General features: G+C 37.4%; 1 protein-coding gene across 1 annotated transcript in view; it reads right to left on the minus strand.

The window, feature by feature from the left end:
• The window catches only part of ANKRD31 (ankyrin repeat domain 31), a 148,214-nt gene that overhangs the window by 85,587 nt on the left and 42,023 nt on the right, over positions 1–20,604 (minus strand). The window contains exons 7-10 of the mRNA XM_063087604.1: positions 19,303–19,872; positions 16,982–17,262; positions 16,348–16,457; positions 1,930–2,085 (exon numbers count right to left, since the gene is read on the minus strand). Coding sequence (XP_062943674.1) covers positions 1,930–2,085; positions 16,348–16,457; positions 16,982–17,262; positions 19,303–19,872 — 1,117 coding nt within the window. The remainder of the gene's footprint in view (positions 1–1,929; positions 2,086–16,347; positions 16,458–16,981; positions 17,263–19,302; positions 19,873–20,604) is intronic.

Below are 20,604 nucleotides of genomic sequence, written 5' to 3' on the forward strand. Positions count from 1 at the left end.
AATTCTGTGTAAAATAAAGCTCAAGGCATTGGCCTGAGAAGGTTTTAGCAAAAAGGCTTTATGAGATCTATTTTGAGTATTCAGAATTTTTTTCAGCCTATTTCTTGACTGTCACCTTTGTTTTTTGATAGGTAAAGAATTATTGCAATTGGTTTTTTAACCAAAGATAAGGATATCATAAAATGTAAATAAGAACTTATAAAATGCAAATGTTACCTATGAAAAGACCATTGGTCTATTATTACAACATTTTGTTCAATTCTCACATGGCTCTTAGCTTTTTAAACTTTAGATTATATCATAAAACAAATATATTTAAGCCTTTGTAGTAAAAATTATTAATCTTTTTCTTTCACAGCATCTGACACGTAGGATGCATGCTGTCAAAGCTTCCTACATTGAACTGATACATGTTACATGGAGGTCATACACATCTTGCCAGTACTTGTGAACTTCAGTGAGAATAAATTCACCTGGGGGTATTTGTTAATATAGATTTCCAGGTTTTAACCTACACATTTTGATTGTGTGTGTGTGTGTGTGTGTGTGTGTGTGCACGCATGTGTGTGCATGTGTTTTGGATACTGAAGCGATGGTTGCATTTTAAACAAACATTGCAGGTAATCCTGATGAAAATGGTTTGCAGACAACACCGTGGAAACACTGCTCTCTGTAATTCTATGGCACTGGCAGCCAAAAATAAAGATAGAACTAAAATGCAAAACGAGAAGGAAAAGTAGAGAACAAGAGAGTTCAAAAAGCCTGGTAAATATGGTAAGGATGAAGAATTCATGAAGGTCACAAAAGTGCCTGAGGCAATGAGGAAAAGTTGTATATTAATTGAATGAAGACACGCAAGGAATAGTCATTGAAGATGTTAACACTGGCATGGGAAAAAAAAAAGGCTAATGAAAAGAAATATGTTAAGATATTCTTGGGAAATCCATAAAGTCAAAGTTGGCTGCATGTAGAGCTACTCCTGAACTCAGTGGGTAGACAGAGAGTACTAACAGAAAGAACCACGTAACTGTTGAAATCAAGGGAGCAGGTGCTTTGGCTAGCAAATAAGGACCTAAGGTTGAGAGTTATAAGACCATAGTGGTTGATCTGAGTATGAGATTTAAGATAAGATCCTGTTAAAACCCTGATCCTGTAACCCCAGGCCTTGCTAAAGTAAACGCTGGGGGGCAACTGGGTCGGGGTACCACCTGTAATTACTTGCTTGTCTATGGATTGTGTTTGCCATCTCTGTGCACCATAAAACTTTTTGCCCTGTTTCATAAACTTTCTCAGTCTAGAAACAGGAGTAAACATGGATACACAAAAGCACCATCCAGGCTGGCCCAGTGCTGTTCAGTATGTTACGTACTTAAGTACCTTTAAGGAATCACTTCTCCCCAGGAGAACATGTCAGATTCTCTCCACAAGAAAGATGGTACCAGACTCAGCCTTGACAAAAGACTGCTCTTTATGAGCTCCCTGTTCCACCTTCTCTACCTCATATTCTATTCTCTACATTTTACTGCTTCTGCTGTATATCTAGCATTTTACCATGAATTTTCCCCTGTAGCTCACTGTATCATCATCTTGCAACTTTTGACCTCATCTCTCCTCCATTCAAGGTTGAATCGCATAGTAACGATGACCACATAAAGCCAGCCCAGGAACTATCCTTCTGTGTAATGCCACTGCACATGGTCCAACTGGCATAATCTTTGATGGAGAAATATAATGCTCTTCTGCCATTCACCCCCCTCACCTTGCCCTCTTCCCTGGAGATAACAGTGAAGAGCTACTTAAGCAGGAAAATTACCTGAAAGCTTTGTTTGAGACTTGCCTTAGGCCAACTTTGCTATGCTTTCATGGGAGTGATTAAGCTGAAACTACACACCACTCTCAAGATAACCATGGGTGGTAACCCTAACTTACCAGCATAACTTAGCTGATTAACATTTCCACCTTTTTTTATACAATGATGAACAAGATCAGCGTCATTGTACAGAGCAGCCTTATACAGTAAGTTCTCTCCAAAAATGTTTCTCCGGTTAATGCTAGAAAGAGACATTTTATTCATCTTCATTTTTTCTGAAATGAGAGAATGAAGAAAAGAAGAAAATCCTTATTTGAAAATCAGGAGGAATATAGGTAACAGGATAAATCCAGTCAACACTCTGGTACATTATATCATTGAAAGAGTATTACATCCATTAACCCAACTATAATGTTATCTACATACAAAAAGGGGAAAGAGACAAATGTCATTTAAAAATGTTTAAAATGTTTAAAAATGTTTGTTGTAAATTATAAATCATATGAAACAGTGTATGTTGATTGAAACCCTATGAAAGGTGCATATAGGAGGCTAACAGACTATTTTCTTAAAAATTCTAGTGAAAAGGATTATTTCAATCTAAAATCATATATTATCAAACCTAATAAAATATTATAATACCAAATGTCTTATAAAACCATGAGGAGAAAATCTCAGAGACATATAAAGAAGATACAAATACTAACCCTAGCAAGACCCAAAAAAGGAATGCTAAATTTTCTTTCTTTGCTAAAAATAATTGTCATAAAATTAAATAAAGAACCATGGCCTCGATCTGTGCAATAGCTTCGATTTCCCTAGCCAGGAAATGCACAATTAAAATAATTTTGTAGATGACGCATACCAAGTATTAATTCTCCACTGAAATATTGAAATTCTTCATTTAGATGCCCCAAATAATGTCAATTTTGGGGAGTAACACTCATTTGGATTTCCTGAATTTTGGGATAGCTTTGATGACAACTTTTCCAATTTTGATCTAGTTAACCTGTCCCATCCTAAAACGTCACAAAGATAACTGTGTACTGTAGCAGCTTTATTAATAGACCATAATTTAACTGCTTTGCCTTTTATTTGACTCCATTTAGTCCCACAGTAAAACAAACCAAATTGCTGAACATTTGAACTTACCTTCCTGTAACCCAAACTACAAAGCATTCTTCTCCTACCAGATAAATTGTATACAAATCAAGAATAAGTAGTCTTTACTTCCAAATCTGTCTATGCCAGCTACACCTGCTATTATAATTATGTAATTTATTTAAAAATAACAAATTAAGAAGCAAGAAAAAAATTTTAATGAAAACTAAGTTGTGGAAGACATTCACTTGCACTCATGACTAATTAACTGCTGTGACTTGCACTTTCACTGTAAACAACTAGAAAACTAAACAAAATATATTGGGGGGTGGGTCCTATTGTCAAAGAGGCAGTTCAGATCTATGACCCCTGCAGTGAAGAGGAAACAAATGAAGTGAGCCTTAATTACCTGGCTTCTTGTCTGGAGGTACTTTCCAGAGTACAGCACAAGAGGTGGTGGGGGGACCAAGCAGAGCAATTGATCACCAAGCAGGTGATTATGCTAACTTGAGGAGACACAGATTAGAGTTTGGGGAGTCTGGGGTGGCTAGAATTTGCAGGGCAGGGTGCCAGGGATGAGAGAATAGAGAAAAAGCACCAGAAATCTATATAAGGGGATCCTTGAGCTGTTATCTGAACACTAAGCTGGCTCCTGTATAAGGGTGAGTTTCCACAAGGCTGGGCAAGAACAACTACTGAGAAACTGTAAATTGACAATTGCCAGAGCTCACACATGGCTGGGAGGCATTCACATTCCCACCAGTCTTGGTAGAGAGACCTTGTTGAACAACCAGCATATTTAGGAGACCTCTGAAGGGTCAAGTCTTAGTAGCAGGGTTAAACTAGTTGTAAAGTAAAGGCTATACTGGACCTCCCTAACAAGGTTTTTAAAAAAGTGTTGAAAAGATTAAGCTAACCTTCAAGTAACTTAATTGTTAGCCAAAACAAAATTCAACACTCTTAAAAAAAAAAATACACTCAATAACATGTTGTGGCATATGGATATCCAATTGCTCTCCACCATACTGTCTTCATGCCTTTGTCAAAACTCAGATGTCCATATGTGCATGGGTTTATTTCTGGGCTCCATTCATTCCACTGATGTATTTCCCTATCATGATGCCAATGTCATGATGTTTTGTACATTTTCTTTTCTTTTCCTTTTTTTGGTGACTGGCCAATAAGGGGATCCGAACCCTTGACCGTGGTGTTATAAGGCTGCACTGTAACTAACTGAGCTAACTGGCCAGCCTTATTGTTTTGATTATTATAGCTATATAATAATTCTTAAAATCAGGCAGTATTAGCCCTCCAGTTTTTCTTTTTCAGGGTTGTTTTGCTATTCTAGGTCCTTTGCATTTCCATATGAATTTTAGAACCAGTTTGTGAATTTCTACAAAAAAAAAACCCTCCAGAAATTTTGAATGGGATTATATAAAATCCATAAATAAATTTGAGTAGAAATGACATCTTAATAATACTGAGTCTTCGAAATGACAAGATGTATCGCTCCATTTCTCTCCATCAAATTTTCTCTGGTTTCTCTGAGTAATGTTTTGTACGTTTCAGTGTATCTATCTTTTACATCTTTTGCAAGATTTATCCCTAAATATTTCATTTTTTTTATACTATGGTACTGGCTTTCAAATTTCACTTCTATAGTTTTTTGTTGCTAGAATATATTATTAATGTCTGTATATTGATCTTGTATCCTACAACTTTGCAAACTATAGTAGCTTTTATTGTAGATTCTATCAGATTTTCTACACAGATGATTATGTTGCTTGTGACTCAAGACAGCTTTACTTCTTCCTTTCCAACATGGATGCCTTTTATTCATTTTTCTTTCTGATTGCACTGGCAAGAACCTCCAGTACAATGTTCAACAGAAATGGTAAGAGTAGACATACCTGTCTTATTCCTTATCTTAAGGAGAGAAAACATTTCATTTTTTACCATTAAATATGATAGCTGGATGTTTTTTGTAGTTGCCCTTTGTGAGGCTAAAGAAGTTCCTTTCTTTTCCTAGTTTGCTGAGTGTTTTCACCAGAAATGGATGTTAAATGTTGTCAAATGCTTTCTCTACATCTACTGAGATGAGCATATGGTTTCTCTTTTTTAGCTTGTTCATATAATGAATTACAGTGATTGGTTTTCAAATGTAAAACCAACCTTGAATTGCTGGGATAAACAATACTTGGTCATGACGTATTATGTAATGTTGGATTTGCTAAAATTTTTTTTAGAACTTTTGCATCTACATTCATGAAGAATATTAGTCTATAGTTTTCTATTCCTGTAATGTATTTGACTTTGGTATCATTTTTTAAAAAATTTTATTTTATTTTGTCAATATACAATGTGGTTGATTATTGTGGCCCATTACCAAAACCTCCCTCCCTCCTCCCTCTCCCCGCTCCCGCCAAACAACCTCATACCTATTTGCTTGTCATTATCAATGTCAAGGAATTGTAATTATTGTGTCTTCTTCCCTCCTCCACAGTTTATTTGTGTATTTATTTATTTTTAGCTCCCAGAAATAAGTGAGAACATGTGATATTTCTCTTTCTGTGCCTGACTTGTTTCACTTAATATAATTCTCTCTAGGTCCATCCATGCTGCTGCAAATGACAGTATTTCATTCTTTTTTATAGCAGAGTAGTATTCCATTGTGTAGATATACCACATTTTCCATATCCACTCATCTGATGATGGACATTAGGGCTGGTTCCAGCTCTTAGCTATTGTAAAGAGTGCTGCAATGATCATTGGAGAGCAGGTATACCTTCGACTTGATGATTTCTATTCCTCTGGGTATATTCCCAACAGTGGGATAGCTGGGTCATATGGTAGATCTATCTGCAGTTATTTGAGGACCCTCCATACCATTTTCCATAGAGGCTGCACCATTTTGCAGTCCCACCAACAATGTATGAGAGTTTCCTTTTCTCCGCAACCTCGCCAGCATTTATCATTCACAGTCCTTTAGATATTAGCCATCCTAACTGGGGTGAGATGGCATCTCAGTGTGGTTTTGATTTGCATTCCCGAATGCTGAGTGATGTTGAGCATTTTTTCATATGTCTGTTGGCCATTCGTATATCTTCCGTTGAGAAATGCCTATTTAGCTCTTTTGCCCATTTTTCAATTGGGTTACTTGTTTTTTTGTTGTAAAGTTGTTTGAGTTCCTTGTATATTCTGGATATTAATCCTTTGTCAGGTGTATATTTTGCAAATATTTTCTCCCACTCTGTTGGTTGTCTTTTAACTCTGTTAGTTGTTTCTTTTGCTGAGCAGAAGCTTTTTAGTTTGATATAATCCCATTGTTTATTTTTCCTTTGGTTGCCCATGCTTTTGGGGTCATATTAGATGCAAAAATCCTCAATAAAATACTAGCTAACAGAATACAGCAACACATATGCAAAATTATACACCATGATCAAGTGGGATTCATCCCAGGGATGCAAGGTTGGTTCAACGTACACAAATCAATAAATGTGATACACCATATCAATAAAATCAAACACCAGGACCGTATGATCATCTCTATAGATGCTGAAAAAGCATTTGATAAAATTCAACACTCGTTCATGATAAAGATTCTCTACAAGTTATGTATAGATGGAAAGTATCTCAACATAGTTAAAGCCATATATGATAAACGCACTGCCATATCATCCTGAATGGGGAAAAGCTTTCAGCTTAAGAACAGGAACTAGACAAGGATGCCCACTCTCACCACTCCTATTCAACATAGTGTTGGAAGTACTAGCCAGAGCAATCAGAGAAGGGAAGAAAATAAAGGGCATCCAGATTGGAAAAGATGAAGTCAAACTCTCTGTTTGCAGATGACATGATCCTATATATTGAACAGCCTAAAGCCTCTACAAAAAGACTCTTGGTATTAGTTTAATGGTGGCCTCATAAAATGAGCTGGGAAGTGTTTCTTCACCTTCAATTTTTTGGAAGAGTTTGTAGAGATCTGGTATTATTCCTCCCTTAAGTGTCTGGTAGAATTCACCACTGAAGGTGCTACATACTAAAGTGTGTCCTCTTAAAACTCCTATATTGAAGTCCTAATTCAACACTACTGGATTCGGGTGAGAAATATATATATACTTTTTTTTTTTTTTTTCCTTTTTGTGAACTACTTGTTCATGCCCATACCTATTTTCATGTTCTTTCTCTCTCTCTTTTTTTTTTTCAGTGTTCAAGCTTTGTATTGTTGTCATTATTATTATGACATGTAAAAAGCTGTACTTATTTAATGTATACAACTCAATGAGTTTGGGGATAAGTATATACCCATGAAACCATCACTACAATCAAGATGATAGACATATCCATCCTGTTCTTTACTCTTACTGTTTCAAAAGAGCTTTCTGCATGCTAATGCAAATAATCTCTTGATACTAATATTTCTTCTCTATTTGATGTTTTATTTTCTTTAAGGTATATTTCTATACAATATTTTAAAAATGTATGTAGTCAATTTTATCATTCTTTTCCCTAGTGGCTTCTGGATTTGAATCATTCTTTAGAAAAACTTTTTCCATACCAAGATTATAAAAAGATTCACGTATGTTTTCTTCTAGACCTTTTTTTTTCATTGAAATCTTTGATTAACCTGGAATTAAATTCAATATAAGGAATGTGGTTTTTCAAGATGGCGGCGGCTGCGGCGGCTGGCGCGGAGTAGCTGAGGTGGAAAAGGTGGCCACTCGGACTCAGGCAGCCGGAAAACTTGTGGTCCTTCCTCTCGCCATCTCGTAAGGGAGGACTGCTGCTGCTGACCGGTCGTGGGGGGTGACCGCCACTTTGCCCCCGGCAGGAGAGGCTGCCTCATTTACAGACAACAGCTTTAAAGTGTGGAGCAGGAAAAGAACTGTTTCTTAGCTGCAAAAGTGAGTCTCGAAACAGGGAACATGGTGCCAGGGCTGCTGTGGATGCAGCCAGGATCCCGGAGGCCGGGCCGCGCTGAAGGCGGCCAGCTGCCCTATTCAGGATTCGAGGTTTCAGGCCGGCATTAAAGAAGATTCCTGGGAGCGCCCGAGCTGCGCCGCGACTGAACAGCCCGAGGCGGCAGCGGCCGAGAACTGGGAAAGGCGGCAAACCAGAGACAGAGAGCGAGCACCCGACCTGGCACAGCACTGTGAGTGATCCCTGGCACAGCTCTGTTCGGGGGGTGGATGCCCACGGGGCTCCCGCCTGCACCACCAGCCCACTCACCGCTGGTGCTGCCTCCATTTTCCCAGGTGCGGGCAGCTCCGCCCTGCTCGGCCATCACTGAGCCCTCCCACTTGCTGGCCTGGCGCCAGGCTTTCCGGAGCCTGCGGACCGGCCTTGGCTCCCACTCCCTCCGTGGTTCTCTGGCGGGGCTGGTGGCGGAGGGCGTCCCGGGCCAGTTTCGGGAGGGCAAGGAAGTACGGGCGGGCTGACTGTCACTCCACCATACCCTGGACTCAGGCCCCAGGTAAACTCCCTGTTACTGGGAGGCAGATACCATCTGTGCGGCCACCAGTTTGGAAAAAAGCCTAACGAATTTCTGGTTGGGAATAGTGTGGTAGGAGAGTTCCCAGGTCCGCTTGAACCTGCCGGAGACCAGGCTGCAGGTGGGCGCTAGACTCGGTTTATACTGGGGGGATACAAAGGTGAACAAGACCCGAGAAAGATCTACATAGTGCCACAAAGGCACCCAGAGAGACCGGTCGTCTGTGCCCAGCAGAAACCTGGTAGACTTCCTGGGCGAGGCGGTGCCGAGCAGGGTCTTGAAGGCCCAGCTCTTAGACGAGGGATGCAGAAGACACGCCCCAGCCCAGCACAGTGCGCACAGAGTGGGGAGACGTGCGGCCAGGGAGGCGGAGACTCGACAAAAACCACACACCCGGTGGGTTCGCTACTGCACGATCTAACAGCCTGGGTCAGAGCACACGGAACAGGGAGAAGTCCTGCACAGAAAGTGAAAGCTCAACAGAGATCACACACCCTGTGGTACGTGACCCACCAGCCCAGCAGAGTCCAAGCTGACCAGAAAGGTGGCTCCCCGGAGAAGCCCAAGACCTGAGGCAACCACACACACAAGGCACTAGAGGCCAACTGAGCAGTCACGGAGGGAGCCATACGAAATTGGCAACCACAGCAACATCCTAGTTAGTCATTAGTCTCAAACCGGTGGACTGTGAAATCCCCGGCCACAATGAATAAACACCAAAAAAAAGATACCAGAAATACAAAAAATCAAGAAAGTACACCACCAAAAGTTAATAAATCTCAAACTCTAGATCCTATAGAACAAGAAGCCCTTGAAATGACTGACAAGGAACTTCGAGTGATAATTCTAAAGAAACTGAATGAGATACAAGAAAACTCAGCTAGACATCATGATGAAATGAGGAAAAGTATACAGGATCTGAAAGAGGAAATGTACAAGGAAATCAATGTCCTGAAAAAAAATGTAGCAGAACTTGCTGAACTGAAGAAGTTATTCAATGAAATAAAAAACACAACGGAGAGTTTAACCAGCAGGCTTGTCGAAGTTGAAGAGAGAACCTCTGAACTTGAAGATGGGCTGTTTGAAATAACACAAGCAGACAAAAAGAAAGAAAAAAGAATCAAGGACATTGAAGAAAATCTGAGAGAGATATCACACAACCATAAGCGATCAAATATCCGAGTCATGGGTATTCCAGAAGGGGAGGAAAATGGAGATTCCATTGAAAACATATTCAACAAAATAGTGGCAGAAAACTTCCCAGGTATAGGAAAAATCACAGATCTTCAGATCCAGGAAGCTCAACGATCTCCAAACGTATTCAACCCAAAAAGGCCTTCTCCAAGACATGTCATAGTCAAATTGGCAAAACTCAGAGACAAAGAGAGAATCTTAAAAGCGGCAAGAGAGAAGCGTCAAATCACCTATAAGGGAGCCCCAATCAGGTTAACATCAGACTTTTCATCACAAACCCTAAAAGCTAGAAAGGAATGGGATGATATTTTCAAAATACTAAAAGACAAAGATTGCCAGCCAAGAATACTCTACCCTGCAAGGCTATCCTTCCGAAATGAGGGGCAAATAGTATATTTCTCAGACAAACAAAAACTCCGGGAGTTCACTACCACAAGACCACCCTTACAAGAAATCCTCAAGGGAGTACTGGGTTTGGTTCCTGAAAAATAACTACCACTGCCATAAAAACCCAAGAAAAATCTAAACCCGCTAGTATAATAAAAATGGCATACATGAAGAGAAAACAGGCTAACAAAAACACTATCTACAACCTAAGGAACCAACAAACACAGAAACCAAACAGTAAATCAGAAAGCAAGGAACAAAAGACACTTAAGACAACCAAACAACCAATAAAATGCTAGGAATAAATCAACACCTTTCAATAACAACTCTTAATGTAAAAGGCTTAAATTCCCCAATTAAAAGACACAGACTGGCTGACTGGATCAAAAAGCAGGACCCAACTATATGCTGTCTACAAGAGACCCACCTCACCCATAAAGATTCAAACAGACTAAGAGTGAAAGGATGGAAAAATATTTACCATGCAAACAGAAAAGAAAAACGAGCTGGAGTAGCTATTCTTATATCTGACAAAATAGACTTTAAACTAAAAACCATAAAAAGAGACAATGAGGGACACTACTTAATGATAAAAGGACTGATCCATCAAGAAGACATAACAATCATAAATATGTATGCACCCAATGTTGGAGCAGCTAGATTTATAAAACAAACTCTATTAGACCTAAAGAAGGAAATAGACACTAATACCATAATAGCAGGGGACCTGAACACCCCACTGTCAATATTAGACAGATCATCTAGGCAAAGAATCAGTAGAGAAACACAAGATCTAAACAAGACTCTAGACCAATTGGAATTGGCAGATATCTACAGAACATTCCACCCAACAACCTCAGAATATTCATTCTTCTCATCAGCACATGGATCATTCTCCAGGATAGATCACATATTAGGTCACAAATCAAGTCTCAATAAATTCAAAAAAATTGGAATTCTCCCATGTATCTTCTCAGACCACAATGGATTAAAACTAGAAATTAATAACAAACAAAACTCTGGAAACTATACAAACACATGGAAATTAAACAGCATTCTACTTAATGACATATGGGTCCAAGAAGAAATCAAGCAGGAAATCAAAAAATTTATTGAAACTAATGAAAACAATGATACATCATACCAAAACCTGTGGGATACTGCAAAAGCAGTATTGAGGGGAAAATTTATTGCATTAAACGCTCACTTCAGAAGAATAGAAAGATGGCAAGTGAACAACCTAACACTTCACCTTAAAGAACTAGAAAAACAAGAACAATCCAAACCTAAAGTTAGCAGACGGAAAGAAATCATTAAGATCAGAGCAGAACTGAATGAAATTGAAAACCAAAAAACAATTCAAAAGATCAACGAATCAAAAAGTTGGTTTTTTGAAAAGATAAATAAAATTGACAAACCATTAGCATGGCTAACAAAAAAAAGAAGAGAGAAGACTCAAATAACAACAATTAGAAATGAAAAAGGCGATATTACAACTGATTCATCTGAAATACAAGGAATCATTCGAGACTACTATAAACAACTATACGCCAACAAATTTGAAAATCTGGAGGAAATGGATAAATTTCTGGACACACACAAGCTCCCAAAACTGAACCGTGAAGACGTAGAAAATTTGAACAGACCAATAACAATAAAGGAGATTGAAGCTGTTATCAGAAGGCTCCCAACAAAGAAAAGCCCAGGACCAGATGGATTCACAGCAGAATTTTACCAAACATTCAAAGAGGAATTGACACCGATTCTTTACAAACTATTCCAAAAGATTGAAACGGACGCAAATCTCCCAAACTCATTCTATGAAGCAAACATCATCCTGATACCAAAACCAGGTAAAGATATAACCGAAAAAGAAAACTACAGGCCAATATCCCTGATGAATATAGATGCAAAAATCCTCACTCAATTACTAGCAAACAGAATACAGCAACACATACGAAAAATTATTCATCACGATCAAGTGGGATTCATCCCAGGGATGCAAGGTTGGTTCAACATACGCAAATCAATAAATGTGATACACCATATTAATAAACTCAAACACAAGGACCATATGATCATCTCTATAGATGCTGAAAAAGCATTTGATAAAGTTCAGCACTCATTCATGACAAAGACCCTCTATAAGTTAGGTATAGAGGGAAAGTATCTCAACATAATTAAAGCCATATATGCCAAACCCACTGCCAATATCATCCTGAATGGGGAAAAGCTGAAAGCTTTTCCTTTAAGAACAGGCACTAGACAAGGATGCCCACTCTCACCACTCCTATTCAACATAGTGTTAGAAGTACTAGCCAGAGCAATCAGAGAAGAGAAGGAAATAAAGGGCATCCAGATTGGAAAAGATGAAGTCAAACTGTCCCTGTTTGCAGATGACATGATCCTATATATCGAACAGCCTAAAACCTCTACAAAAAAACTGCTAGAATTGATAAATGATTTCAGCACAGTAGCAGGATACAAAATCAACACTCAAAAATCAGTAGCATTTCTTTTCTCCAATAGTGAACGTGCAGAAAGAGAAATCAAGAAAGCCTGCCCATTTACAATAGCCACCAAAAAAATAAAATACTTAGGAATTGAGTTAACCAAGGAGGTGAAAAATCTCTATAATGAGAACTACAAAACACTGCTCAGAGAAATTAGAGAGGATACAAGAAGATGGAAAGATATCCCATGCTCTTGGATTGGAAGAATCAACATAGTGAAAATGTCCATACTACCCAAAGTGATATACAAATTCAATGCAATCCCCATCAAAATTCCAAAGACATTTTTCTCAGAAATGGAAAAAACTATCCAGACATTTATATGGAACAATAAAAGACCACGCATAGCCAAAGCAATGCTGAGCAAAAAAAATAAAGCTGGAGGCATAACACTACCTGACTTTAAGCTATACTACAAAGCTATAATAACCAAAACAGTATGGTACTGGCATAAAAACAGACACACTGACCAATGGAATAGAATAGAGAATCCAGAAATCAACCCACACAGTTACTGTCAGCTGATCTTTGACAAAGGCATCAAGCCTATTCAGTGGCGAAGGGACTGCCTCTTCAGCAAATGGTGCTGGGACAACTGGATATCCATATGCAGTAGAATGAAACTTGATCCATACCTCTCGCCGTATACTAAAATCAACTCAAAATGGATTAAGGATTTAAATATACACCCTGAAACAATAAAACTTCTTAAAGAAAACATAGGAGAAACACTTCAGGAAATAGGACTGGGCACAGACTTCATGAATACGACCCCTAAAGCACAGACAACAAAGGAAAAATAAACAAATGGGATTATATCAAACTAAAAAGCTTCTGCACAGCAAAAGAAACAATTAAAAGAGTTAAAAGACAACCAACAGAGTGGGAGAAAATATTTGCAAAATATACATCTGACAAAGGATTAATATCCAGAATATATAAGGAACTCAAACAACTGTACAAGAAGAAAACAAGCAACCCAATTAAAAAATGGGCAAAAGAGTTAAGTAGGCATTTCTCTAAGGAAGATATACAAATGGCCAACAGACATATGAAAAAATGCTCAACATCACTCAGCATCCGGGAAATGCAAATCAAAACCACATTGAGGTACCATCTAACCCCAGTTAGGATGGCTAAAATCCAAAAGACTATGAACGATAAATGCTGGTGAGGCTGCGGAGAAAAAGGAACTCTCATACATTGTTGGTGGGACTGCAAAATGGTGCAGCCTCTATGGAAAATGGTATGGAGGTTCCTCAAACAATTGCAGATAGATCTACCATATGACCCAGCTATCCCACTGTTGGGAATATACCCAGAAGAATGGAAATCATCAAGTCGAAGGTATACCTGTTTCCCAATGTTCATCGCAGCCCTCTTTACAATAGCCAAGAGTTGGAACCAGCCCAAATGCCCATCATCGGATGAGTGGATACGGAAAATGTGGTACATCTACACAATGGAATACTACTCAGCTATAAAAACGAATGAAATACTGCCATTTGCAACAACATGGATGGACCTTGAGAGAATTATATTAAGTGAAACAAGTCAGGCACAGAAAGAGAAATACCACATGTTCTCACTTATTGGTGGGAGCTAAAAATTAATATATAAATTCACACACACACACACACACGCACAAACCGGGGGGGGGGGGAGAAGATATAACAACCACAATTATTTGAAGTTGATATGACAAGCAAACAGAAAGGACATTGTTGGGGGGGAGGGGGGGAGGGAGAAGGGAGGGAGGTTTTGGTGATGGGGAGCAATAATCAGCCACAATGTATATCGACAAAATAAAATTTAAAAAAAAATAAAAAATAAAAAATAAAAATAAAGCTTCCAAAAAAAAAAAAAAAAAAGGAATGTTACAGGGATCCAATTATTTAAAAAAAATAATTTTTTATTATTTATTTTTAAAATTTTATTAATATTATTTTTTTACATTCTACAATATTGTTGCAGAGCAGTTGGGAGGGAGAGGGAGAGGAAGAGGGAGAGGGGAAAGGGGAAGGAAATGGGATGGAAGAAGGAGAAAGGAGGAGGAGTGGGACTGAGGCCTGTGGCACCCGCCTCATTCGCACAGGGGAGACTGGTGGGCTTCCAGCAGTGGCTTGGTTATTGCCAGGCTGGGTGCAGATGTCAATGGGGTGTGGCAAAAGCCCTCGCCCCCGACCACCCCAGCTCAGGAACCCAGGGTCCTTCTTGCTGAGACTTGCTGGTTGTCACTGGGCTGGTTGAGGGTGTGGAGGCACGTGGTCAAGACCCTCAGCCTGGGGTGCCTCCTGTGGGCTGGTTGCTCATGCGGGGGTGGGGTGTGGATGAGGCCCTTGGCCTCCCGCCACCCTGGCTCGGGAGAGCCCAGGGCACCTCTTGCAGTGCTCGGATCCAATTTTTTGTGTGTTTTTCACTATTTATTGTTTAATCCCCCTTGTCACCACCAATTTGAGATGCCATCTTTATCACATATCTGCCCCCATATTCCTGTTTTATCTGGTTTCTACATCTAAACTCTGTTCTGTTTCATTTATTTTTCTGGCTATTTATGTACCCAGTGCCAAATTAATTTCTACAACTTTCTATTATGCTTTCATATTATAAAGTAGAACAGGGTTCTGCCACTCTACCCTCCCTCTGCTTTTATTTTTCAGAATTTTATTGGCTAGTCTTTCATATTTACTTTTCTAGCTGAAATTCAGTATCATTTTAGAACATTCTCATAGCTATCCTCCAGCCTTGTAAAAGCAAATTTTTAAAAAATTATTAAATAAACCAAAATCTGTTTTTGGTTGAGATCTCATGCATTTATAGAGTAATTTAGGGAGAAGTAAGTCTCTTACAGTGCTGAATATTCTTGTCAAGAACAAGGCACTTCTTTCCATTCATTCAAGTCATTTTTTAATGTCCCTCAGTAGAATTTTTAACCTCTCTTCTTATAGGTATGGCATATTTCTTATAAGTAGGTATTTTATCTCTTTTATAACAATTATAAATGACATCTCATATTTCCTAACTAATTAATACTTACATATATGCAAAGTATTAATTTTTGTCTTCTTTTGGTTTTTTGAATTTTTTCCACTTTTACTTTGAAAACTTACAGAAAAGTTGTAAAAACAGAAAAGAGATTTTCCCATTGTTAATATTTTGCTACAACTTTAAATCATTCTATCTCCCTCTTTATATATAAATACATGTACAGATACATATACACATGAAGAGTAACTTTTATATTCCATGCCTTTTTACTCACTAATACTTAAGTGTATATTTTCTAAGAACAAGGACATTTTCTTGTATAACCACAGTATTGTTATCAAATTCAGAAAATTTAACATTGATGCAATGTTATTATTTAGTCGACAGTGCATATTTCAATTTTGCCAATTGTTCACTACCTATTATTTTTAAACCAGTGTTTCTAGATTCTCTTATTGTTTCTAAGAGTCTTTTAGCTCAATCTTTTGGGTGTTATAGGAACAGAAGAATAAGATATAAGAATAATGACAATTTTGCTTTGTCTTTCCTCTATTTCTCTTGGTATGCATCTCATAGTCTTATGATAGATTGGTCACAAGTCTAAATTTGAAAACAGTTCTATGACTATTCTCTCTGAAGTAGAAGTATAGAAAAAATACCAGCCTATGGTATAGGATAAAATCTCAGTTATACTCTTAATGTGCTGTGTGATGATGGGAAAAATCCTTAACCTCTCTGAACTTCGGTTTCCTCATAAGTAAAATGAGAAAGTTGAGATAATGTCTAAATTCTTCCTACCAGAATTCTATGATTCTGTAAGTTACTACTTAAAGAAATAGAGAAATACTCAAACTATGCCTTACCATTTTTTCCTGTAAGTTGTTTGTTTTTCCTGATCTGTTCTTTACTCTTGGATCTGGACGAATGCATATTCTTCCCTTTGCCTTCAATCATTAAAGCAGGATCCTGCATTCTTGAAAAATAAATGTATTTTTTTAAATACTGTAATGTTGTCTACAAGCATTCACAGAGAATCTCACCAAATTTTGACTAAAATTTTAAAACTTAAAGATATTTTACAAGTGCATGGCAGTTTTAAATATGGAAATGGCTCCTGAATAAACTGCAGATAGTTCTATGATAGGCATGCCAGTCATTATTGCTTCTAGCCTTCTCTTTGTGCCACCTGTGGGTTTCTCTACGAATCACCTACGAATGTGAGTATTTTGAGGTTTCTGCCCCTCACTCTCTAAGTTGACATGCCAATATCCACTCCATTCATCTAGGGAAAAAGAGGAAAGCTCTTTGAGAGAAAAAAGTGTTTGCTATGTGGTATGGCACTGAACAAAAACTGTGAAATAAAAAAAGCGGCAACATAAGAAAAATAAAGCTCTTTACTTATGGGTAACTGTACACTGACCCTAATGTCTCCCAGCACATAATTATCTAGAAGGTCTGTAGCGTACCTGGAGAGAAAGCTATAATTTGGTAGCATACCTGAAATTCTCAGTTGAAGATTTATTATTTGTTCGATCCTCACCGGGAAGTATTTCTGTTGAAATCTTTTCTGGCATCTTATACATGTCAGGTGTGTGCTTTGCATCTCTGCTTACTTTCAGTTTTTCCAGTCTGGACGATCTCCTTAACACAAACACAGCTTCCTGGTCACAGCTATTTCCCCCTGCATTTGAATTTCCCTTATTATTTTGAGGCTCACAAGAGGTGACATTTTGATGAGCCAAAGTTTGCAATCCAAATAGATTTGCGTCTTCTGGAATCTGTAAAAATATAAATACATCCACAATTACAACACTGCAAAAAAATTAAAATGAGAAGAAATTAAATTTTATCTTACCCTTTGATTAAACTAAAATGCCTCTCTAAGATGAAAGTAAAAAATTTGTAGATATATTAGAACATAATAAAAAAATTTATAATAATGTAATAAAAGACAATACAGATTTAAGAGCTTAAGATAAGACAAGCATAAGTAAATATGACTTTGATCAATATTCATTTTTAAAATGCAAGGGCAAAATTATGGTCACTCTGGCTGCTTTAATTTTTCAGGAAATGAGTGATGAGAATAGAATGTTGAGAGACTCATAAAAACGTTAGAAATGTCATATAGGCCAAGATTAATGGTCTATTCAGCCTAGTATTTTGTTATCTGACAGCAGCAGTAAGTGATATTTTTGTGGGATAAGACAGTACATAACCTCCATAACATTGATTTTAAAAGGTTAACAGTATATCATGAATTCTTCTAACTTCCCTTTAATAACCCATTATAGATTTAATTTATGCGAGGATATTCTTCTTTTATACATATCATCTAAACCTTTCTTGAGTTTATTTATATATCCACTTTCAAAACTTCTCAAGGTAACAAGTTCCATATTTTTATTACAGCTGAGTAAAAGAGTAATTTGATCTGTTCTACATAAATCTTTCTACTTTTAAAAGGGTTTCTTTTTTCTATTCTTTTGAAGACTTGTTAAGTTCATGCTCACTTTATCAATACCAATCATAATTTCCTACACTTTACTTATATTCCCTCTTTTCATAGGTCTGTTAGAAGCCAGACCATTGGAATGTTTCATCTTCCTGCCCTATCTCCATGATCAGTTTCTTTCTATGAATTTTTTTTTAGTCCTATTATGTCCGTTTTGAGATTTGTTAACTAGAACTGCATGCAGTATTATTCCAGGTGTGTATATTGCAACATGATCTCAGCATTATGTTACCTAAATCTTGCCAAGGATGTTCATTTTGGTAACAGCCAAAGGAAAAGAAAGCAAACAATCTAAATAACCATAATTAGTGAACTGGTTAAATAAATTACAATATTCATAGAGCGGAATACCATTCAGCAAGTTAAAAGATTTAAGTAGTGCTACATTTGCTGACACTAAAAGATAATCAAGATTTTATTAAATTTAAAATAATAAGTTGCAAAGCATTATGTATAATGCCACTTGTATAATATAAACTTACATAGAATATGATAGGAATAACTGGAGACAGACACAACAAACTGCTAACAGCGATTATCTCTAAAGAATGGAACTGTTGGGGACTCTTTGTTGCTATGTTATTATGTAATTCTGCAATATTTGGAGTTTTTTTATAGTGAGGATGTATTACTAGTATAATTAGGAAAATGAAAATAAAGATTATTTATAAAAGAAAAAAACTGTCAACATGAAAAAGGGATTTCTCAAGTGGAAGGCCACTTTAGGGCACCCAGGCACAATACAGCAGGAATTCTAAAACCCAAGAACTGTGCCACCTGGTAGTATTCTCAGACATAGAAGGAAAAGTTCTGCTTAAGCTAGGCATAATTTTTTTTCCCTCTCCTGGCAGCCCAACTACATATATTCCATGTCCATTATAAATTAATGTGGGCTGTCCCAGCTCCACTCTGTACCCAGGTAGATATAGTGATTTTCTGAGCTAACAGAGAAAATTCTGGTAAAGAATTTTTTCCTTCCTATATATAAACAATCTAATGATATGTCTTCTCACATTTACTGGGAAGAAATCTATCCATTTTAAGTTTCTAACTCCTTGAAAATTCTACTCTAGGAACTTTTAGAAAGATCACTGCATGCTACAAAGTATCTTCTGGGTATTGATACTTGGATAGAAGATTTAAATTTAACACAATGAACACTTGTTAAAGGTCACTATAAAAGGCAAAATCATAGACTCATACTTGCACCTATTTGCTCCACTGATAGATGATTGACCTGCAATTCAGCTAACTTGGAACCTTGTTCAAAGAGTGGAGTAAAAAGAAGAGACTCAAAATTCACCTCTATTTGTGTACAGTCTTCATCAGTCTGAGACATGTTGGGCTCCACTTCTAAACATTTATTTCTAGCACTGGGACGACTGCCTCCCTCTTTTCTATGACAGATGGGTCCCACCTTGGCTTCTGACAATGTGTTCAGGGCTGCCAACAACTCAGCTGGCAATGCATCATCATCCTTTGTGTTTTCTAGTAAATCTCCGTGAGGTGCTGACAAGGCATTCAAAGGTATTGATATGGAACTTGGAGAGTCACTCAATGGGTTCATCAACTCTCTAGGATCAAAATTATTCATTATTTCAAACAGTCTTTCTTCCTGGGTGCTTTCTGGTGATGTTAGTAGCCTTTCCAAGGCAGGCACAAAAGTTTCAAGGGAGCTTGCTTCATCCATGGTTTCTTCAGAAGTCATGGTCAGTGTGACTTCCTTTCCAGGCTCAGAAAATATACTTTGTGCTGCTAAGATCTTTTGTGGCTCTATTAGTGATTTCTCCTCTACAGCAACCATATCAGATACTGTAAGAGCAGTATCTGAGAGAAGACTAATTTCAGGGAAGTCTCTGTCTTCATTTAGTTCCTGTATATTCCAAATAGAGATTCCATCAGTACAGCATATACAAAAACGTATTTTAAATGAACAGTTTATAGTTTTATAGTTCATCTTGTTTATAAGTTACCCTCAAATAGTTTTGTAAATTCTCTTCCCTTTCCATAAATAAAAAGAATATTCTTTACTACTTTTCTATACCAAATCACTGGTGACTGAATATATGGTTAAACATTTAGCAGTGGACCAAGAGTAAAACTGGCTGGACCATAACTACAGATGGCAAATTATCCATTCAGTTTTGTTTAAATTATCTGTACTAACAGAAGAGGCAGAGATGGCTTGGATTGTTAAATTAACAGATGATCTCAAAACTTCACAGCAGTTGTTATAAAATACTCCCTTACCAAAAAATTTCCATTTGGTTTTATAAAAATTATTTACTAGGAATAAAATTGGTGTAATTTCGCACTCCCCACATTTGTATGAATATGTGTATGTGAAGTAAAAAAGCCAAAGGACAAGAGGTCAGAGGGAAAAGGAGGAGAAATGAGTTCTATGTAAATATTACAAGCCCTGGCTATAAATGAATGGCTCTGGGATGTGGCTGTTTTAAACAAAAAACACAAAACTTATATTTCTAAATGACTATTATCTTTCAAAGACATCATCTTAATAGGTTATACTTGTTCTTACAAGGTTTCCAATGTTCAAAATATTATTAGCATCTCTCTTTTGAAATTGCTTTCAAAATCAGTTTAT

The sequence above is a fragment of the Cynocephalus volans genome, chromosome 2, assembly GCF_027409185.1.
Source record: "Cynocephalus volans isolate mCynVol1 chromosome 2, mCynVol1.pri, whole genome shotgun sequence".
NCBI lineage: Eukaryota > Metazoa > Chordata > Mammalia > Dermoptera > Cynocephalidae > Cynocephalus > Cynocephalus volans.